Raw genomic sequence first — 23,208 nt, 5'->3', positions numbered from 1 at the left:
AGACAAGTTCTGCGGTCTCTAGCAATGCCTACCGATGAGGTTGCTGTTGCGTTCAAACGAGAATAGGGTATCAAATCTGATGAGTTTAAGAGGGTTAAAGAAGTAAAAGCCGGGCAGTCGTGGCGCATGCCTTTAATACCAGCACTAGGAAGGTAGGGGCAAGCGGATCCCATTGAGTTCAAAGCCAGCTTGGTCTATAAAGCGAGTTCCAGGACGGCCAAAGATACACAGAAACCTGTCTCAAAAAAAAAAAAGAGGTTAAAAAAAATTGTGGCCTGTTCACAGACCTTGCCGTTAGTATTCGCATATTCTTTCCAGGAAGCCTTGTACCGGGTTACTTTTCAAACACCTCAAGGAAGACTTTTCTACCTGGAAGTCCTTCCCACCCTCTAGCGCTCCGCCTACCCAATTTGGCATCTTCCGATGGGCTTTGGAGGCATCCGGGCTCCTGAGGTCTGTTCGCACTGTTGCCTGTCAATATAGAGATAATTCCACCCGATTATGCCTATTTTCCAAACTTTTTGGTTATTGGCACAACAGAACTATATTAAATAATCGTGAGAGTGGTATTTCCCTATATTCAAGCGAAAAACGGTGTGTGCAAATTGTTGAATTTAGACAGGCATTACGTGAGACAGCCCAAGAGAGGGGCGGCGGGTCCTTCGCTCTAGGGTCGCTGAGGCCCCGCACGTGGCGCAGGCGCAGTGTCCACGACTCACCATGCCGACTGTCAGCGTGAAGCGAGACCTGCTCTTCCAAGTCCTGGGCCGGACCTACAGTGAGTGCCCGCTCCGTGGCCTGGGCGAGGTGCCTGGGAGAGCCAAGCTGGCGGCGTTCATACCGCCACGCACGGCCAGAATCCGCAGGGGCGCGCTGATGGGCAAGCAGACTCGGCTGGGCTCAATTAGCTTCTCGGAACCAGCTCTGCGCTCCATTGCATCATCAGCCCGTGCCGGGTTCTCGTCATTCACTCAGAGACCGAGCTCCTACTGCGTGTCTAGCACCGACTTTGGTGTCGGAACACAAACCGGGAAGCATGCTCTGGGTTACATCACGAATGTAGGCTGTGGAACCAGATTGACAGCAAAGGGGATACGTTTGAGAAAGATGCGGGTCTCACTATGCAGCCCAGGCTTTTTTCGAACCGTCGGTCTTCCTGCCGCAGTTTCTCGAGTGCTGGGATAACAAGCGTGTGCCACCAAGTCCGGCATTGGCTTTATTTAGTGTTGACTAGGCTCCAGAAGTGTGTCAGGCAGTGTTTGAGAGTAGAGCTGTGCACATGACATATAAATGATAATATTACAAACCATGACGTTAGTTAAACGGTTTATTGGACACACTAAATGTTTCTGGGAAAGGAAACCAGGTGGTGTGCAGGGGTAGCATTTGATAGGTAACATTGATTTGAGACCTGAATAGAATCTCTTCTATGGGCTTAGTATTCACGATACACGTCATCTCTTCCTAAGTTCTAAAACTAAACCATTACGGGGGAAGGGAGGTAAACATTAAAACAAACTATCATTTTCTACACAGAAGTAGTAAGTTGAAATGATATCTGCCCCACCCTGTAATTATCAGCTTGTATAAAGGTCATAAATATTTTTTTATGAGAGCCCCGTTTTTTTACTATTAGAGGGCAAAATGATAACACAGCAAAATGAACAAGTACAGCTGCTCCTAGTAATACAGTACTGACGTCGTACAAATAAACTTTTCAAAAGTTGTTCTAAAGATGTACTTTTAGTTATTACCCCTGTGTAGGTTTCGTCGCTGTTTTTTTGGAGACAGAACCTTATTCTGAAGTCCAGGCTAGCTCTAAACTTGTGGTAATCCTCGTGACTCAGTCTCCCAAGTGATACAATTATAGTTGTGACCAGGAACTGTCCTAAGTCCCAAGAAACAGGAAATAGTGTTGCTTTTGGAATGTGGTTTTAATTTCCTAATCACCTTCCGTTATACAATAGGCTTATGCATATCCAGCACTTACCCTGTTACCCTAAACCATCTTCTCTCTACTGGTGCTGCTTGCTGTCTCTGAACTGCATAGGGTGGTGTGTGGCAAGTCTAACACCTTGAGAATCAGTTCCTAGTCAGACCCTTATCTCTGGAAGAGTATGAAATTGTCCAAATTTTAAACGACAACTATGCTTATAACTTGTTTGCTGTTGTCAGATAATGGTTTAATACATTCTCTGGCTGTGTCCTTTTCCCTCCACTTTGAAATAGGGAGTGATCAAATAAGCTTGATTTCCCCACACACATTGTTAACTGTAGGCCCTTTTGAAATTCTTTATTGTACATATTGATGATATTGAGATGTACATCAGATAGGTTAGTACTAATCTTCATTGGTGCCTCTTGCCTTCTTTCTTGAAACCTTTTTAAGTGTCAATTCAGTGGTGGTTGGGGTTGGAAAAGGCTACACTGAAGCAGGAGTTTCCAAATGAAGCATAGATCCCTTTTGTTTTCTTTCCCATTTTCCTCTTTCTCCTGTTTTCAGATAAGGTCTCATTTGTGCTCTTACATTGTCACCTTCTTACTGAGATCTCGGGCTTGCCGCCATCTGAATTCCACTCTTATTTCCAGCTGCCCCGTCACCTTCCCTGTGACCCCCCCCCCCTTTTTTTTAAACAGAGCACATTTCTCTTTGCAGCTTTTGTTACCCAGGGCATTTTGTTTCCTCTGCCTCCCTTGGAGCAGCAGCTCTGGCTTCTTAGTTCTCCTTGTGATTGCCTTTCTGTTCAGTTGTTTTTTCGTTCTTTGTTTCTTGAGATTCATTCTCTTGTGAACTGGTTTCTTACTGCTCTTCAGTGTGGGCCCTGTTCTAGCTTGGTATAATACGTACTGCCAGAGCCATCTGTGCTCTCAGTTTGTTAACGTGACCATTTTATTCATGGTTTTACTTTTGCTTCTTTCTTTCATCTACATTTTGAAAATATAGCTTAAAGGAATAAGGTTCAGTATATTTTAGTAGTTCATACAATTTGATTTATTGCCATTTAGCTGACAATTTTTTTCATATTACAACAATGATTATTTGCTATTTAGTTTCTGATAGTTAAAATTAGATGTTTGGCGGTCCTGAATCTTTCTCAGGGGGACCCGCTGCTCCTCTCTTGGACTGTCTCATGTAATGCCTGTCTAAATTCAACAATTTGCAAATACCGTTTTTTCGCTTGAATATAGGAAAATACCACTCTCTTGATTATTTAATATAGTTCTGTTGTGCCAACAACCAAAAAGTTTGGAAAATAGGCATAATCGGGTAGAATTATCTCTACATTGACAGGCAACAGTGCAAACAGCCCTCAGGTTGCAGATCTGAAGTCAGGTCAAGAGCTCATTGGGGCTGGAGAATCTGCTTTTATGTCCGTCCTTCCTTCCTTCCTTCCTTCCTTCCTTCCTTCCTTCCTTCCTTCCTTCCTTCCTTTCTTTCTCTCAAGATTCATTTATTTATTTCATGTATATAAGTACATTGTAGCTGTCTTCAAAAACACCAGAAGAGAGCATCAGATCCCATTACAGATGGTTATGAGCCGCCATGTGGTTTCTGGAAATTGAACTCAGGACCTTTGGTAGAGCAGTCAGTGCTCTTAACCACTGAGCCATCTCTCCAGCTCTAAGTTGTTTCTTAAATCATCACCATCACTATTATTATTTAGACTTAACCCATTTTATACGTATAAGTTTTATTGTGCATCATGTGTGTGTCTGGTGCCTATGGGAGCCAGAAGAGGGCATTGGATCCCCTGGAACTTGAGGTACAGATGATTGTAAGCCACCATGTGGGTCCTGGGAATCAAACCTGGGTCCTCCGCAATAGCAGCGAGTGCTTCAAATTGTAGAGCTGTCTCTCCTCTGCTACGTTCTCTTAAGTGGTATCAGTAGGTCTTGTTTACGCACTGATGTTTTCCAGTTCCTTCCACCTTGGCTTTTGTTAATTTGTTCCAGAAATCGAACTCTTCAGAGAGCAGGTAAATGGGGGAGCTTAAGTACTGTCCTCTGTGTTTGATAATTGCTCAGAAGTGCTACTCCATTTTTTTTCATATTCTGTTGGTCACAGAGACTAATGCTGACCTTGTGTAAGGGGACTAGGTAGATAGTTAAGTATCATTTGGATCAGTCTTTCCACACAACCACCAAATTACTCTTGTTCATCCACACGGAGAATACACTTGCCCAAGAATATCATCCTACAGTAGCACCAAAGGTCACAGTGAAACACGAACCTGGCTCTGATGCAGATGAGGGTCTTGGGATGTTTAGCATCTTGTGATAGGTGAGTTAACTATTGACCCCAGTGGCTCAAGCAGTAGGATAGGTGTCTCCCATATATCTAAGATGCCATAGAGAGACATAGCTGGGGTAACTACTGGAGGGGAGAAAATGGAACTCACAGAGGAGCCATTGGTCCACAGCCGTTCTTGAATTGAATGGCAAATGCTGGATGGTCTTGATTAGGTCTCAGGCCTGGGATAATTCTCCATGGCTCTGTGCCTTGCCCTCTAGGCTCTGATTCCAGCCTCTGAGTGATCCCCAGAAAGCATGTGCTTCACAGCTGATTAGTTTTCTCATTCCACTTCCTGTCAATAGAATTTTAGGGGCTCACAGACTTCCTTTTGTCTTGCTTCCGCCGCTTTCAGTTCAAGCTGGCTATGTCTGCTGAAGTGTTTTCTCTAAAAATGTTCTGGGTCTTTGGTGAATTTTTTGGTGGATTCCTTTTCATTAGTTCAAAACCACAGACTTCAAAAACCTCTGAAATGAGCTGTTTCAGTATTTTAATTTTTTTCATACAGTGCCCTTAATTAAGCTTTATTGTTTGATTAATTGGATTTGTGAGGCGCACCCTTAATTTCTTTATTACACCTTTTGTTTGAATGAATTGTGCCTTTGAAGGTTCTTCAGTCAGACCATTGATTCTGTCTCACTAGGATTTGGTCTCTGTCCAGAACTTACTTACTTTTAGCATTGCTTTACATTTAGAAGCCCCCCCCCCCAAAAAAAAAAAACAAGGTTTTTTTTAAATCACCAACATCCTGGCTCTTTTTGTTTAATAGCTCTTCCTAAGTTTATCTCTTCTTACATAAGTGGTAAAAACAAAACAAAACAAGCTGCTCTTCTAACATCATTTTCTGCAGTTCAGGTACCTGCAGGAATGGTTACTGATCAAGTCTCCCTTACAGGACCAGGATGCCCTTGTACTGTCTTGCAGTGTTAACCCTGCTTCCCTCCCTGCCTTTGCTTAAATCCTGATTCAAGATCATGAGGCTTCAGCCAATAGTGTTTTTGTGGCCCTTGGATTTTCTTTTACAATTGTCAAAGCCTTCTTTGTGATTCCAAAGCTATACCCAGAGTTCTGGTTCTGGTGCCACTTCTTGTATTAGTCTGTTGTTACATAACAGACTATCCCGTTTCTTAGGAGGAGAAAACAATGTGCCTTTGTTACTTCACACAATATCGGAGTGACGGGGATCAGAGGGGGTTAGCTGTGGTTCTGCCTGTTGTTCTTGCTAGGTGGCAAGCAAGCTGTCATCTAGAACTACAGTCACCTCAGGGATTAGCTGAGCTTCCTAGGCTACTCATGTGGTTGCACCATATATAAGCTCACGCAAAGGTGAGCCAGGGGGCAGGATCATTTCAGACCATATTGGAGACTAGGTACTTCAGTTGCTGCATGCCTTTTTTCACTTCAGTGAGCCGGGAGCCACCCTGTTCTCGTTCACTCACCATTTCTCCTATAATTAGCCCACCATTGAGCCCTACACATCGTGCTTCTAACACTTTTCGTGTTCCTTCTTCCCCATATTGTGTTGGCTTACGAGAACAGCTCTGCGTTGTACCTGTACTGTTGTAGGAGGCTCCCTTCTTCAGTTACCCTCCATCCTGCCCCAGCCTTTAATGTTCAGATGTAAGGAGCCAAGCTTGCTCCCTATGATCATGAGAGAAACACATGGGAGTCTGAGGCAGGAGGATCTGGAGTTTATGCCAGCCTTGGTATACATGTCTTGCAGGTCTACCTATGAGGCCTTGTTTCAGAAAAATAACAAAACAAAGCAAAACAACATAGAGCTAAGGGGGTTGGGGGAAGCACATCTAATCAGGGTTTGCCTAGCTGAAAAGCTCCTGAGTTCAGCCCCCACTGCTTGCAGATAGGACAGAGGGCAGATCCCATGGCAAGTCATGAGCCACCCTTTCTCTACTTCTTGTATCCCATTTCTTCCTAACAGAAACATTATTCTTCATCCATACTGAGCTACTTAGGAGGTTCCAGCTTTGCCGAGCACTTGATTCACTGCCTCTAATCTTTGACTAATGAAGACATCGTTTATGCAGCTATAAGTGAACTTAAGCAGAGCCTTGTGCCACCCCTGAACCTTGTACTGAATTTATTTACTTACACTGATGGTTTCTTTGCTTGAGAAGGAAAGTTCAGGCAGGAATGATAATTTATTTATCTTCATAGCCCTGGTATCTAGTAATGTTGCTTGGCACATAATAGCAGTAAATACTTGTTGAATTGAATTGAAGTTGATATCTAGGCCAGACAAGTCTTTTGTAGTTTTATTTTGATACTGGGAATTGAACCTAGGGCCTGTGACATACTAAACATGCATTCTCCCACTAAGGCCAGCCCCTTGCCCTGGATCAGAAAACCTAAGACATCTGGTTCTTCACTAGAATATAATTCTAATTGTGGTGTACCTTCAGTGTTTGATAAATGAAGACCTTGAAAAATGCTGTCTTAGGTAACAAAGCAAAGTGAAATAAGGAAGAACTATGAGTTTTGTAGACCCACTATGTTTCATGGTATTAGGCTAGGCCCATTTACATCTTTTTAAGGTTCCATACTAAAAATGGTGGCAAAAGGTTGTTTCCAGATGAGGATGTTGGTGAAGTTTACATAAGATGCTGATCTGCCAAAATGAGGGAGGTAGATGTCAAGGCCTGATTAGCATGGTTCCCAAAAATACCTGAGAGAACTTTATTTAGATACCAAGCCTTATCGCATTCCTTTGTATAGGACCTGCTCGTCTGAGCTTGCTTCCTCATTTGCTCTCTACTGACCGAGTCTTTCTCTGCTGAGTCCGTGCAGATGTCTCAGCACGGGTAACTGAAGTGTACAGAGTGACTCTTGACAGTAGTACAGAGTGATCGGCCCTTTAACGGTTTTACTACATGTTTGGCATCGAGCCTCTGACATACTAAGTCCCACCCTTTTCCTTGGAACTTGGGACACCTGTCGAGCTTTTCACTCATGTGTGGTGGCTTTGATGGTTTGTGTTCAGTGGCTGTTATGTGAAAACCCTGGAGATGCTGCGTCAGGGAACAAAGCAAAGCAGATACGCAAGCTTTGTCAGTCTGTGGATCCACCGTATTTCAGGCTGAGGCCACGCGTCTTAGTTTAAAACAACCAAATAACCACCGGCAGCCCTTTTTGCTTTTATAATGCTATCAGATGCATGCTAGAATGCTCAGGGTTAGAAACTAAACAGTAGATGAGATGCATAGATTCACATGCAGTTTCCATTTGTGCTAAATACATTAAAATTAGCATTCTTTTTTTTTTCTTCTAGCTGATGAAGAATTTGATGAACTGTGTTTTGAATTTGGTCTGGAACTTGATGAAATTGTATGTATTAGACTTTTTTTTCTTTTTAAAGCTATTCTATCTATGAGCTCATATTTAAAAATGTTTTCTTATTACTGTTGGATAAGCCCTGAAGTATTCTTGTTCGATGAATTTGTGTTGTACATTTTACTCCTTAAAAATACTTTACTTAAAACAGTTTTTATTTTTGAGTTTATAATTTAATTATATCATTTCCCTCTTCCCTTTTCTCCTTCCAAACCCTTCCATGTACCCATCCTTCCTGTCTTTCATAGAAGGCTTCTCTTTTCCTTAATTGCTGTTACATACGTATATACAGACATGCACACATATTTCGAAATACAAAATATAACCCATTTGCTCTGTATGTTACTTGTATGTATGTTTTCAGGACTAACATTTGGTGTTGGATAACCAATTGGTGTGTATGCATGAACTCTCTCTCTTTTTTCCTAAGAGTTTGCTGTGTTTCATCTTTGCTAACTTATAGTGAGACTCTGGTAATTAACTCAGGGATTTCTGTATTATGTCCTAGGGAGAGTTACTTGCGTTCTTGATCTCCGAATTTGTCTTGCCAGGCCTCATTTTGGAGAAACAAATGATTTGCTTTATATGGTCGCACATGCCTTCTGGCTCTGAAGTTTATGTGGTCTGTGATTTCTATCAGACGTATGTCAGGTAGCACTGTAAGCTCAGCCGTCACATGTGGGTGTCATGAACTGAGTCTGAAGATGACACTGACCGCCACATAAGTGTCAGGTTATTTCCTATTCATGTGCCGGCCTTTCTCTGCTTGCCCTGTTCTTTCCACTTCTGTATTTAGAACTCTTCTGATATTTGCCAGCTTTCTTCACTGAAAAATATTACTCTTAACACTGCTTCATTCAAACATTATTTCGGTTTTAATTATTTTTTTCTTTGGCCTCTCTCTGTCCTGGTTTTCCCCCTCCTCTCTCTGTTTCCTTCCCTTCCTAATTTTTATCATCTTCGCTGATTTTAAGTTTAAAGACCAGGTTAGATGTGTTTTAAGGGCCTGGAACAGCCTTGACCAGCTCTAACACTGTGGGCCCATGGCTTGCTTCTCTCTTCTCTCTTCTCCCTACTTCTCTTGCCTCCATTTTTCAGTAGCAAATGAAGAAGTGGGTCTCAGCATGCCATTTTCATGCCCATGTGTGTGTACTTTGCCTTCCTCTGTCCCCTCTGCCCATCCTGCTGACAGGAAGGGGTCGTGGAGGGTAGAAAGCATGGCAGGCTGGTACAAAGCTCTCCGCTGTTTCTTCAGCCTGTCATTGATGGGTTGCCCTTGAGTAGCATTCCTACAGACAGGGTAACAGTAACATTTGAAATTTAACTTTCATTACTGTTCAGCCTTTGGCTAAGGTCAGGTGTGGAATATAGTAACTGAGTTGTGATGACTGAACATTTCTTAAATCTATTCATAGTGCCCTGCTGTTTTAAATCACAAATATAAAAAATAGGAGTAGAATTTTAACATTTGGCCATAATTACCTTTTTTCAGAATGTGTTGTTCTCTGCTGTGATGTATTACCTCAGGCTTACCTGAGATTTCTGAGCTCTGCTGGTGCAGTAGGGCTGCTGTGGTGGCTCCCCACCACCTCTGTGTTCCTCATTTCATCCCAGCTGTCCTCTCAGGGTGTTCAGTTTGCCTCAGTATTGTCCTGCTTGTCCTCATGTCCTGTGGGACTACTTGCCAGGGTTACTGTATCTCTGTGCTGTTTTGTTCATGCCGTGACTCATCTGTTCTCTTCTGACACTTTCCTTCTCTGTTCTTGATGATGTTTTTCACTTGGTGGCAAAACTTTTCATGTAAGGTGGCAGATAGTAAGTACTGCCTCTGCCATAGCTCAGTGGTCTCACTGTATGACAGTAGAAAATGACATGTAGTTGTGTTTTATCTGTGATCCAGTAAAGCACCGTTTGAAAAAACAGGTGGGCTGCGTTATTTGCCTGGTTGGCTACTGTTTGCTGACAGTGCATTAGATGAGTTAGAGCATTCTGTGATGAAAGTCAGCAGTTTTCTGTTTGCTATGATATGTAACACCTGTAACATTCTTGTGTTGTTATTGCAGAAAAGAAATATAGTTTGTAGTTTATTAAGCTCTCTGGCTTGTTGTAGACTTCTGAGAAGCAAATCATAAGCAAGGAACAAGGTAATGTGAAAGCACAGGGGGCCTCAGATGTCGTGCTCTACAAGATTGATGTCCCTGCCAACAGATACGATCTCCTGTGTCTGGAAGGATTGGCTCGGGGACTCCAAGTCTTCAAAGAAAGGTAAGGAATTGCTCACACTGCTGACTCACTCGTCTCACCACCTTTCCCTCTGATGCTGTCAGCAAAGGATACAAATGTACAGGAGCAACCGCAGTGGGTGACACAGCCTCAGGTTCTCAGAGTGCTGATTGGGAGATAAGAGTTGTGTGAACTGCAGCCACATCGAAGTCTGCGGAACATTCCAACACTGGGAATAATACATGCTCTTAGAGTTACTGTAAATATCCTTCCTCAGGGTTCTGTGCTTTCCCTCAGTAACCCCTTGCGGTGCAGAGCTTAGTAGACTTGTTAAAGCATCAAGGGAAAGATAGAGGTGACAATGGACTTTATTGACTTTGCGTTAATAGTCATCAGGTGACAGAGGAGAATACCCTTGTGGACATTTTGAATACTTATGGTAGGTATATGGTTTCTGGCATGCTAATCACGTTTTCCAGTTTTAGTTTCTTGATGGGTAATGAAGATTTTTAAGGCCCTTCAAGCTCAGCATGCATGTAGAAGGCAATGAATATAATATGAAGACAAAAATATAGTTATCAGCATTCATTATGTTTGTTTTTATTTACGTACACATCATCTGGTCAGTTGCAAAAGAGTATATATATGCTTTTGGTTGCTGGGCTAGATTCTGAAATTATGACATCTTTGGGTGAATGCAGATATTTGAAATGATGGCTGGTTTGAGTTTGGGGGTTGTTCAATTGCTTTCATCCTTGATGAAAATTAAATGACTGGATTTTAAGACCACCAGTCAGGAGCTGTACTTTTATTTATTTTTTTTTAATTAATGGATATAGGTGTTTGTGTTTGGAAAAATGGAGGCTGTTTTATGTATCCCTGGTTGGCCTGGAAGTTAGTGTAGTCCTCTTGTCCCTGGCTTCCAGGTGCTGGGATTATAGGCGTGTGCAGCCATTCCTTTCTAGGATATGTCTTTTCAATAAGCACCTTGGGAATGTTTGTGTCTAGATTTCAAGCTTCGCAGTTACAAGTATGGCCCATAAGCCAATAGCATCTGCATTGCAAGAGAGCTCAGCCTCAGGATAGATACATCTGAGCTCCATCAGTGCCATCAGAGAGACGGTGCAGAGATGGACAGTGGTGGGCTGTGGGAGAAAGTACTGACTAAAACATCAGTTCCTGCTTCAGGTGATGAGAGCTGCCCACAGATGCCTTTAAACTGCACCCGCTACCAAGCTCTCCTAATACCTTCTCTGCTGTAGTAACTCAGATAGCACCAGAGAAGCTCTTTCTGTACCTTCTCTGCTGTAGTAACTCAGATAGCACCAGAGAAGCTCTTTCTGTACCTTCTCTGCTGTAGTAACTCAGATAGCACCAGAGAAGCTCTTTCTGTACCTTCTCTGCTGTAGTAACTGGGACAGCATCAGAGAAGCTCCATTTTCAATTTCAGTAAGCTTTATTTATTCTTAGAATCTTGTGTTGTAATGAAATTTAACCACTGTCAAGCCCAGTGCCTTGGACAGTTGCTCTGTTAATGGCTTTGTGGTCTTGCTGAGACTCTAGTGAGGCCCATTACTATGGGCTGTTCTGTGTGTTTTTAGATAATTTTACATATTAGGGAGCTTGCAGTGTTTTGTTTTTATTTCTAACATTCAAGGGAAGCCGACTTACTGTACGTTAACCTATTTTCTTAATTCTCTTGATTTTATATATATGCACTTTATACTTATAAACACAAGATGTAATTATCAAAATAGTCTTACTATTTTGTGTAACTTTGCTTCAATATTATTTTAGGATAAAAGCTCCAGTATATAAACGAGTAATGCCTAAGGGAGAAATCCAAAAACTGATTATCACAGAAGAGGTAATAAAATTGGTTCTTACTTTTCCCTTAACCCTGCCCCCCCTTTTTATGCATGTATTAATAAGGTGGGAAGGAGAAAGTAATAAAGCAAACCCTTCTGTCAAATGTAATTTCCTGTGGTCATATGTTAAAGATGTATGCATTTTCAGTTTCTCACCCTTAAAATTATCAATCTATGGGTCTGGAGAAATGACTTAGCAGTTAAGAGCACTGGCTGTTCTTTTAGAGGACCTAGGTAGGGTCCATTCCCAGTCCGGACATGGCAGCTCATAGCTGTCTGTAATTCCATTTGTAGGGGGTCTGATGCTCTCTTATGGCCTCTGTGTGCACCACACATATATGTGATGGATAGGCATATATGCAAGGCAAAGCACCTGTACATATAAAATAGTTTTTAAAAGATTGTCACGGGCTGGAGAGATGGCTCAGAGGTTAAGAGCACTGACTGCTCTTCCAGAGGTCTTGAGTTCAAATCCCAGCAACCACATGGTGGCTCACAACCATCTGTAGTGGGATCCCATGTCTTCTTTTGGTGTGTCTGAAGACAGCTACAGTGTGCTCATACACATAAAATAAATAAAATTTAAAAAAAAAGATTGTCAATTTATTACTGAGAAACTAAAGAAAGCGAAGTACCTCCTTTCAGTAGGTAATTTTGAAAAGTATCAATTACTTCTAAAAAGCATAATTCCAGAACTGTTGGAGGCACAGAGGTTCTTGTACTCACAGAGAAGCACTAAGAAATCCAGGTGTGTTAATCACACAGGGCTATTTCCTCAATGGAGGGATAAAAATTAAATACCTGCACTCTGCCCAGAAAGCTGAGATTGGATTTTGTGACAACCTGGTGACCTTTTTACTGGTCTGTGGAGAAAGACCTCACCCATTTTTGCTGAGGCAGATCTTACCCCAGTTTTCCAGAAAGATTATCCCAGACCCTCTCTCCCTAGACCATTACTCATCCTTAGGGGAGATGTCACATGCATTTTATGGTCTGCTGACCCCTGTACTGTCCGACAGAGACCACACTAGATTCTAGGCCTTTTAGCTAGAGAACCCAGCCTCATGGCCACATGTACTTTGTAAAAGTTTCTATGCTGCACACTTCAAGCTTTATTGTGTACCTGGAATTGGACTGATGGCCTGGAAACCTTTCCCCAAATTGTACTGCGTTTCAAATACGCTTACAATGAATTACCTGGCCATAGACTCCTCAAAGTCTGATCCAGACTGACAAGTCAGTCAGCACTGGCTTTCCTTCTGACCTCTTTACTGAGTTTGCTTCCCTGTCTGACCCCTGTAAGGACCCCCTCACAGAATGTGGGAGGTGGAGGCAGGAAGACCAGTTCTCCAAGGCCAGCATCATCCACACAGTGAGTTTGAGACTAGGCTGGAGTACATGAAAAACAGATCCTAAAGGAGTAAAACCCTTGAGAACTGTCATAGAGCTCAGTAATAGAGTGCTACCTTAGTTTGAGGGAGGCACCGTGCTCATTGTCTGCTACCAAAAATTTTGATTAAATAAATAAGATACATTAGAGATTTAGTTGTCTAAACTGGTACATTAATAAAATTTATCAAGATAAAATGTAGAGGAATTATTTTGGTAAAAAGTTAAGTCCTGTGAGCAAATTATTTGAAGTTTAATTTTTTCTTAATTATTTAACATATTTTCAGAAATCTATCTGAAATATAAGCTTACTGCTTAGCACCTTGTTGATTATATGAATATATGTCCGTTTGAATCAAAATTTGTGGCCCTGTCAGGAGTGCAACCAGTTTTCTGTGGTAAAATGTTTTGACAAAGGGAAGCCATAAAACTAACCGTCTCAATGGTGTTACGACTTGCAGACAGCTAAAGTACGCCCTTTTGCTGTAGCAGCAGTTCTCCGGAATATCAAGTTCACTAAAGACCGATATGACAGCTTTATTGAACTTCAAGAGAAACTACACCAGAATATTTGCAGGTTCGTCAGGCTTCATTACAGTCGTCTTTGTCTTCCCCTCCTGCTTCCCTCCCATCCCTTCCGTCTCACATCTCCCTGTCTCACGTACCTACCTGTCTTAGTTACTGTCCTGTTGCTGAAAAGAGATACCATGTCCAAGACAGCTTGCAAAAGGAAGTGCTTTGTTGGGGGTGGGGTGGCCTTGCTTTCAGGCCTACAGGGTTAGTCTGTGATCATGGTGGGAGCATGGTGGCAGGCAGACAGGCAGGCAGGCACAGTGCTGAGAGTTTTACGTCCTGATATGCAGGCAGTAAGTAGAGAGAGGCACTGAGCATGGCTTGAGGTTTTCCCAGGGATATACCTCCTCCTATAAGGCCGTACCTCTTAATCCTTCCCAGATAGTTCTACTACTTGGGGACCAAGCATTCAAGCATATGAGCCCATGGGGGCCATTTTCCTTGAAACTACCACACTACCTTCTGCAGATTATATTTCAAAATGTTTCTATATCATGAGAGAATTTCACTTTGCTGTACTGGAGGGGTGTTAGTTACTGTTTAAAACTGGTGTGTGTGGGGTTGGAGAGATGGTGCAGTGAAAAGAGTATTTGCTGTTCTTGATTGTGGTTCCCAGCACCCACGTGGTGCAGCTTGCAGTCATGGTGCTGGAACTTCAGCTCGCAGTCACTACAGCCTCAAGGCTCCTCAAACACCTGCACACGGGTGTCTATGTCTGACATACGGTAAACACACAAAACATAATATTTAGAGGACTTTTATTCCTAGAAGTTTTCTTGATTATTATCTTTTTGTTCAAATCATTTTAAAATTATGTTTATTAAGTATGATTTGTTTATGTTCAGCTAAGAGTCAAATGAGGGTTCTTGTGCATACTAAATAATGTACCGTTAAGCCCTCAACCTTGTTTGAGTACTGGGACTCCATCTCAGGCCTTGTGTGTGTGAGGCAAGCATTCTCTCTACCAATTAGCTGAGTCCCCAGCTTTGCCTTGCACTATACATTTTATCTGACTTATATATGTGCATGGTCATATGTAAATATGTCATATGTATACACCTCCATGTCGAACTCATTTTAAGGAGTCATAAGGACACAATACTTAGCGAAAGTATTTGCTTCTACCATTGCAGTAATTTAACTATTGTTCTCACTATTTTAATGATTGTGTGAATTTGTTACATTGCAATACAGATGTTATGTAGCAGCTATAGGCTGTTTTAAGGAAATGTTTAAAATAAAAATTAAAAACATGATCCCTGTTATTTTCAGAATGTTAAGGTCTCTCACTCTCATTTCCTCTCTCCTCCTCTTTTCCCTTCTTTACTTTAGGAAAAGAGCATTGGTTGCTATTGGCACTCACGACTTGGACACTTTATCAGGCCCATTTACTTACACTGCAAAACGCCCTTCAGATATCAAATTCAAGCCTCTGAATAAGACCAAGGAGTATACAGCCTGTGAATTAATGAACATATACAAGGTAAATAAGTCTTCTGGCTTATTTATTTGTGTGTGTGTTGGGGAGGGGGCTTGACTTCAATGTAGAGATCAGAGGACTATTGGAAGTTGGTTTTCCTTTCACAATGGATTCTGAGGATTAAGCCCCAAAAAAACAAAATAGGCATTTATGTGTTCCCTTCTCAATTTACACTTGACATACATAGTTTCCAGTGGTGGCTTTGAGGGAGTCAGTAATGGTTTTATCATCACAATCATAATCATCATCAGTAGTGCATAGCTTTGAACTAATCATGGGATGCATTTGGGTGTAAGCCTTGAACTCAAGGAGATCCACCCACTTCTACTTCCTGAATGTTGAGACTAAAGGAATAAACCTCTGAGATGCTATAAATATAATACAAGAATTGAGAGCTAATTAGTAAGGTATACTTTTTAATTTTCATAGTTGTGTTGAATTAACATTCATGCATGTATAATTAGAAACTTAAGGGGTAGAGAGATGGTCCACTGGTTAAGAGCACAGACTGTTCTTCCAGAGGACCCTGGTTCATAGGACTCACATGGCAGCTTACAACTGTCTATGACTCCAGTTTTAAGGGGATCTGACAGCCTCACACAGACATTCATGCAAGCAAAACACTAAACACATAAAAAAATTAAAGAAACCATCAAAAAATTAAAAAAAATATTTAACTATTTTGTGAATATGAGGAATACCATTGTAAAATATTTACCCCTGTTATTAGCATCTTAGACCCTCAACAATGAGAAGGGGTTCAGCCATCACTTAACATTGGAAATAAAAAGTAGAAATAGTATCATTGGTCCTGACTTACCGGTGACTTAAGTCATCTTTCTTAGTTTTGTGATGGCTGAGTATTATTTGCAATGACGTGGCACTGCCAGTGAAAATCTATTATCACTTTGGGAAAGTGACCAGCTTCTCACCTCACCCTGGCAGGAGAGACTGAATGCAGACATTAAGATGCTCATTTTTGCTGAAAAATTTGCAAATTTACAGCTTCCCATCATTTAAAATACTTTTGGTGTTTTTATGATGTTTTTCTTTTAAATAGCAGATTAATTCCAGCTGGTTATAGTAGACATAAATGACTAATTTTGTTTGGTTTAATTTTTTTTAGACTGACAATCACCTTAAACACTATTTACATATCATTGAAAGTAAGCCCCTGTATCCAGTTATCTATGACAGCAATGGAGTGGTCCTCTCGATGCCTCCGATTATAAATGGTAAGCTACTTTATGAAGAGTATAGATCTTTGCAGTTTCTTCTTAGTGTTTTTGTATAACTTTCAATAGTGTGAGTTAGTCGTGACTTTAGACCTGAATCTCAGGTCTTTTGTAGATTTTATTATTTAAATTTTTTTTAATTTATTTTTTATGTGTATGTATGTTTTGGCTGCATGTGTGTCTTTGTGCCACGTGTGTCTGGTTCCTTTGGAGGCAAGAATAGAGCATTGAACTCCTCTGGAACGGGAGTTACAGATGGGTATGAATCCCCATGTGGTGTTCGGAACTGAGCCCAGATCCTTTGCAAGAGCAACAAGTACTCAAGCCACGGAGCCGTCTCTCAAGCCCCATAGATTTTATTTTAAGTGTTTTTCTTTTTTACATATTTCTCAAAACCTGCTGTTTTTATGTAATAATCTGTATTATTATATAAGCCGAGCTTTTAATTCACAATTGTACAAATATTTATGCATATGTAAGTATATTCTGACACCACTCTGGTTTCTGTCTCTTCTGTCAGGATATTGGTGTTTTAGATATTTTAGTGCCTTATAAGTGTACATACATGGGCTTGTGTGGGAGCATGGAAGTCTGAGGACAGCTTCTGAGAGTTGGTTCTCTCCAACATGTGGGTTCTGTGGATCAGGCTACCAGCTCAAGTGCCAAGTGCACTGGTCCTTGGGGACGGGGATTGAGAGGTTTTCTTTTTCTTTGTTTTTATTTAGATGTTTTGGTATTAACAGCAACTCTCTTTGTGGAACTACAGCTCTAATTTGTAGTTTTATAAACTAAACTGTTATTTATTTACATTTTGTACTCTTAATTCTTTAATTCCTTTATGGGGAAAGCGTTTTTGAAGCAGTTTAAATGTATTTTCTCAGTTTAATGATGTCTAAGCCTTAGATGTGTCCTTGGGGTGATCAGAAAGAGGTTTAGCTGACACAAGATGAGAAAGAACTCCTGAGACTGCAGATGCCTGCAGTTTGAATGGTAAAGAATGCTGACCTCTAAGTTAACGAGATGCAAACTGACCTTAACCTATTGCTTCACAGTTTGTGGTGACCGGGTAGTTTAACCTTTCTAAACCTTAGTTATCTTTTTGTTGTTGCTTGTTTTATATTTCAAGACAGGGTTTCTCCATGAAGCTCTGGATGTCCTAAAACTTGTCCAGACTAGACTAGACTTGCCCTGAGCTCAGATAGCACCACCTGCTTCTCCTTCTCTAGTACTGGCACTGTTGGCATGTCCAAAGATAGTGAGGACTGTGTGTATTTTCCATAGTGAGCACTGTGTGTATTTTCCATAGTGAGGACTGTGTGTATTTTCCATAGTGAGGACTATGTGTATTTTCCAACTTGCAATGGGAGCATAAAAGTCTCAGATCTCAGGTCTGGTGGGATGGCCCAGGGAAGGGAGGATAAAGGCACTTGACTCCATACCTGCTGAGCTGTGCTTGGTCCCTGGAACCTGTGTAATGGAAAGAGGGAATTGATTCCTACAGGTTGTTCTCTGACCTTCCCATATACACACTAAATAACTGGAAAAAGAAAATGTTACTTACGCTATAGCTAGGCGTAGTTGGCTTATGTCTATAATCCCAGCTCTTGGGAGGCTGAGGCAGGAGGATCACTGTGTCCTGAGCTCTGTACTGAATTCTAGATGGACGAGGTCTAATAATACCCTATCTATAAAAAAATCAAAGGAAAAAATTGTATATCTCCTTACTTCTAAGGTATTTAGATTGTTTTCTAAGTTTAAAATGTGATTTTTTTTAAAAAAAACTGTGGTTTGTATCATGTCTTAGCTCTGAAATTTTTCTTGTCGTTTACAGGGAATCATTCAAAAATAACAGTAAATACTAGGAATATATTTATTGAATGCACAGGGACTGACTTAACTAAGGTAAATAAAATCTTTGCTCACTCTTTTATGTCAGACAAAATATAGTTTGCTTGTAGGCCAAGACTGATTAACATTATAATAGGTGGGAACCCCAGGGACTGAACCCCCAGCCCCACTTCCGCTCATATGTAGCAGATGTGCAGCTTGATCTTCATGTAGGTCCCCCAACAACTGGAGCAGAGGCCGCCCACTTTCAGTTACTACAGATGTTGGATTGAGTGCTAGGAAAGCTTTTTGTTCTATGATATATGATGTGTTTACACATGGTAAGTAAAGCTGAGAGAGTGGGCAGGTAGGCAAGTGAGGAGAGAGCCTATAACAACATGAGGTTGGATGTGGAAATAGGACTGCAGAGGCTTCCACCTACACCTGCCACGTTGGAGACTGTTCTAGTCATGTGGTTCATGTCTCTTATCTGTGATAATTTGCCTTTTGAAATATTGTCAAAGTGATGTAGATTTTACTATATCCCTGTTTATTTTATGTCTTTGAGTGTTTTACCTGTGTGTTTATATGTATAGGTATATGCATACATATCTAGTAGCTGTAGAGGCCGGAAAATGGCTCCAGATTTTCTGGAACTGAACTTGTCTTAAATAACTATTTAAGTTGTCATGTGGGTGCTGGGAACTGAATTTGGGTGCTCTGGAAGAGTAACAAATGCTCTAAACCACTGAGCTATCTCTTCAGGCCCCCGTAAGGATTGGTTTTGCCTTAAGAACTTATCTGGCCCTTACTACTTACTAGGGATGCTCCATGTGTTTTATGTTTGTGCATTCGTTCTTGTAGCTACCAGAGGCTGAAAGTTTTAGTGTGTCCACTTAACCAGTGAGGATGGATGGAGAGGGAGTAAACTGGATCATCCAGACTCCTATGGTTAGTGAGTGGTTGAGCCGGATTCCAACAGTCTGGCTCCAGAGACCTAAGAAATTGATAACGTTTTCTCCAGTAACTAGCCATTTGTCTCTCTCGAAACCTCATAATCCAGAGTTGCAGTGGGGAACTAAACGATTTGTCTCAGTCATGGGTTGTAACTCTCAGAGAGCTGCATAAATCGAGAACACCTGAAGATAAGAATGGGCTTGCTCCTACGTTTTTATTCTATTTCCTTTCTTAGAATGTGTATGTAAGGGTTCATTATTAGATGTTTGAAGACTAAGTTATAGTAAATATTCATTATGTCAGAACTGAATGAGAATATACTTATGAATTACCATAATATTTTTTTGTTTTTGTTTTTTTTCAGGCAAAAATCGTGCTTGACATTATTGTCACCATGTTCAGTGAATACTGTGAAAATCAGTTTACGTAAGTTCACTCAGCACCATCACTTGCCTATGCTTGGAAGCCAAGGGTCTCAGGCCTCCCCTGCTGTACTAATTTTAGCACTGTATGTACTGTACAGGTAAAACATGCAGGAACCTTCATACATGATAAATAAGCTGTGAAAAGTCCTCTTGGCATTTGCTTTGCTCTTGTGTGTAGCTTGGACAGAAGCTTCAGGGAATACAGCTAAGGTCTGTCAGAACACGGGGGCAAATGGGGTTCCTGTAGCTAGGACACATTTGGGGAGACAACATAGCTCTAAACAGGATGCAGAATGGAAAGTGTTCAATCTTTGGGCAGCATTCTGCTGTGTGTAAGGCCAGTCTGGCAAGGCCTCAGGGAGGCAGTGAAGTTTAAGTAGTATTTAAGGACTAGGCTTGAGGATATAGATGGAGAAATAGCTAAACAGAGGTGTAGACGTGTCTGTGTATTAGCATCACTTTGTTCTACACTCTCGGTTGGTTATAATTCATAAATACAGAATAATAAGAATGACTGAAGTTATATAAACTGTACCAGTTTTCCTGTTTTTTATAATTTGTATTTCAGGGACTTAAATGTTAACTTATGTGTTTGAACAGAATATCCTGAAAAAGTTTAGGGTGTACATCAGTATTGTTGAGTCCATGTAGGATGCACGCTTTACACACTGGAAGTAAGCTTTCTTTTTTTTTTTTTTTCTTTTCATTTTTCTTTTTTTCAGAGCTGGGGACTGAACTCAGGGCCTTGCGCTTGCTAGGCAAGCGCTCTACCACTGAGCTAAATCCCCAACCCCGGAAGTAAGCTTTCTAAGTAGCCACTGCCTAAAGGGACACAGGAGGGAGCTTTGGGACCTGGCATGGTAGAATAATATTGTATCTAGTGTATATAGGAAGATTGGTCAAAACAGTGATGCTAGGATGTAAGAGATTGAACGAGTTGAGGCTGTAGTTATAAAACAGAATGGTTATTAATCATATGCATTTTGAGAATTTATCGCTCATTTATCTTCATAAACATTTTATTTCTGACTTTTTTCTTTTCTTTTTTCTTTTTTTTTTTTTTTTTAGAGTAGAAGCAGCTGAAGTAGTTTCTCCTAGTGGAAAATCGAGTACCCTTCCAGTAAGTTCCTAAAACTGAGAGTGCTTGTGGGCGTGGAGTGTTTGCTTCTCTCTGCTGATTAATTCGTCTGTCTCTTGCAACACGCACTGCACTGTCTCACAGATTCAGTCTTCAGTAACCTTTTGAGTGGCTGGTTTGCCGCCTTTCCGTGGGGAGATCTGAGGCCTGGAGTGTTTAGTAGGTTGTCTGTTAATGAGTGTTGGGGATTTAAGCGCAGGAGCCTGACTGTGCCTGTCTCATCATCGTTTGTGACCTGTCCTGCTACTGACTAGTTAACTGAGCGGTGTATGGTCTCATCCCTTCTGTGATTACTCAGCTCTGCAGCTCTAGTTAGGACGCTCACATCTGAGTTCACACTTGCTGAAGCCTGTCGCTTCTGACAGACTGGCTGAGAAGCAAGCACGGTTAATGTTAAATACGGGTCTTGGTAGGAGACACCCAAACTAGCAGTATTCTTTATTTTTGGTTGCTTTTCAGACAGCAGGTTCTTGTTTCATAATTGAGGCTGGGCTGGGATTCACTGAGTAGCTGAAGCTGTTTTTGAGTTCATGATTCCCCTGCCTCTCTCCCCAAGAACTAAAGTATGCCGCCACATTGACGCTAAAGAGTAAATGACAGTGTCAAATCATGTAGCTGTGATCTGATCTACTTGTGTTCCTTTGCTTTTCTTTTTTCCTCCTGTTGTCATTTTATCAGAACATAAAAAAATTAGTTTTTTTAAACTAATTTTTAAAAATTTTATGTATCTGAGTTTTTTGCCTGTATGTATGTCTTTGGGTCTGGTGTTGAAGGAGATCAGAGAAGGGCACATGATTCCTGGAACTAGAGTTCCAGATGGTTGCAAGCTGCCATGTGGGTGCTGGGGACAGAGCCTGGGTCCAGTAATCTTAACCCCAGACCTAAATTACATGAATTTGTTTGTGACTATGTTTTTCATAGTTTATAGAAGTTGATTGTCTCCTTCTCCTATGTGGGCATCAGAAATGGAACTTAAGTCATTAGACTTGGGGGGAAGTGCCTTTCTCTACTTCCAGACAAGAAAATAGTTTTAAAATATGGTAAAGCCTGTTAAGATAAAAATGTTTGGGTATTTAATTCAGCTCAGTGGTAGAGGACTTGCCTAGCAAACATAAGCTCCTAGGTTCAGTCCTCAGCTTCAGATTTAAAAATAAACAAAAAATAATAAATAGATTGTGTGTATTTAGAGTGTATGAATTATAGCACCAAGTGGAAGTCACTGGACAGTTTGCAGGAGACACTTCTCTCCTATCATGTGGGTCCTGTGGATTGAACTCAGGTCATCAGACTTGCAGCAAGCCTCTTTATGTATGCCACTGAGTCATCTGGCTGACCCAAACATTAAGAGATAGTTTAGGACATAGACTATTCCTACATGAGTCAGATGTAACAAATTGAGTATCATGTTTAAAGACCTCGGGTTCATTTCAGTGTGTGGCTCGAAGACCAGTCTCTCAGCGGGGTAATAAAGTTGCAACAACTGGCTGAAGGGGCAAGACTAGGAAGCTGCATGTGATGGGGATAATTGATGTCAAACCTTCTCTCTCAGGAGCTGCCCTACAGAAAGGAGATGGTGAGAGCTGATCTGATTAATAAGAAAGTTGGAATCAAGTAAGCTTTGAAACTTATTTATGGTGGGAGGGAAGAGAATTGAAGCATAACGTATACAGTGGGTTTTGGTTTTCGGTTTTTGGTGTTTTTTGAAAGAGCGCTTGGTAGTGTGCTAGGATATTTGATACCTAGCAGCACTCAGAAAGAAAGGCTATGTTGTATGATTTCAGGCAGAAACTTATCCTAAAACAGAATATAAGCACGTGTCACATACTTTCGTGAAGCTTATGGCCTGGGTGTTGTTTTTTAGAGAGACTCCTGCAAATCTTGCCAAACTCCTGACCAGGATGTGTCTGAAGTCAGAAGTCATAGGTGATGGCAATCAGATTGAGGTTGAAATCCCTCCGACCAGAGCCGATGTCATCCATGCGTGTGACATTGTGGAGGACGCAGCTATTGCTTATGGTTATAACAACATTCAGATGACTCTCCCGAAAACATACACCATAGCTAATCAAGTAAGATTGCACCCTTGAATAAACACCCCTATTGTTAGCAACTGATTATTGAATGCCAGGAAGGCTCTGAGACAAACAGGACCTGGGAATTAAACAGCATTTGGATGTGCTTTGCTATGAGCGCATTTGTTATGTGGAAGGATACAGAACAGATGCCCAGATGATTAGAGTGAGTTGAGAGCCTGTGGTGACTAGCTCTGTGAAGAAGGAGGGGTTTGCAGTGTGGAGCTCTAGTTGACTCTAAGATCCATTTCTCTTCTTGGGCTGCAAGGCAGATGCCATGTGGGAGAGGTGGGGTGGAAGGCTGTTGGATAGTGTAGTGGTGATGTTAGCGGTGTGCTAGCCAGAGGAGAGTTTGTTTCCTTGTAATGGTATGTTCTGGGTA

At 41.3% G+C, this 23,208-nt stretch overlaps 1 protein-coding gene across 2 annotated transcripts in view; it reads left to right on the top strand.

Moving 5' to 3' along the window:
- The first annotated feature begins 670 nt into the window (after window positions 1-670).
- The window catches only part of Farsb (phenylalanyl-tRNA synthetase subunit beta), a 59,226-nt gene continuing 36,688 nt past the window's right edge, over window positions 671-23,208 (top strand). Inside the window, exons 1-12 of one of the 2 annotated variants that reach the window (XM_006245189.5) lie at window positions 671-778; window positions 7,578-7,633; window positions 9,750-9,904; window positions 11,660-11,729; window positions 13,581-13,696; window positions 15,025-15,175; window positions 16,299-16,407; window positions 18,239-18,309; window positions 19,556-19,617; window positions 20,685-20,736; window positions 22,304-22,365; window positions 22,616-22,823. In XM_006245189.5, the coding sequence (XP_006245251.1) occupies window positions 721-778; window positions 7,578-7,633; window positions 9,750-9,904; window positions 11,660-11,729; window positions 13,581-13,696; window positions 15,025-15,175; window positions 16,299-16,407; window positions 18,239-18,309; window positions 19,556-19,617; window positions 20,685-20,736; window positions 22,304-22,365; window positions 22,616-22,823 (1,170 nt within the window). In that variant the 5' untranslated portion in view covers window positions 671-720. The remainder of the gene's footprint in view (window positions 779-7,577; window positions 7,634-9,749; window positions 9,905-11,659; window positions 11,730-13,580; window positions 13,697-15,024; window positions 15,176-16,298; window positions 16,408-18,238; window positions 18,310-19,555; window positions 19,618-20,684; window positions 20,737-22,303; window positions 22,366-22,615; window positions 22,824-23,208) is intronic. The other variant, NM_001004252.1, reaches the window with a different exon arrangement.

Source organism: Rattus norvegicus, chromosome 9, assembly GCF_036323735.1.
Source record: "Rattus norvegicus strain BN/NHsdMcwi chromosome 9, GRCr8, whole genome shotgun sequence".
NCBI classification, from domain to species: domain Eukaryota; kingdom Metazoa; phylum Chordata; class Mammalia; order Rodentia; family Muridae; genus Rattus; species Rattus norvegicus.
Note: the sequence above shows the minus strand (reverse complement) of the source record. Positions and strands in the feature narration are given on the sequence as shown.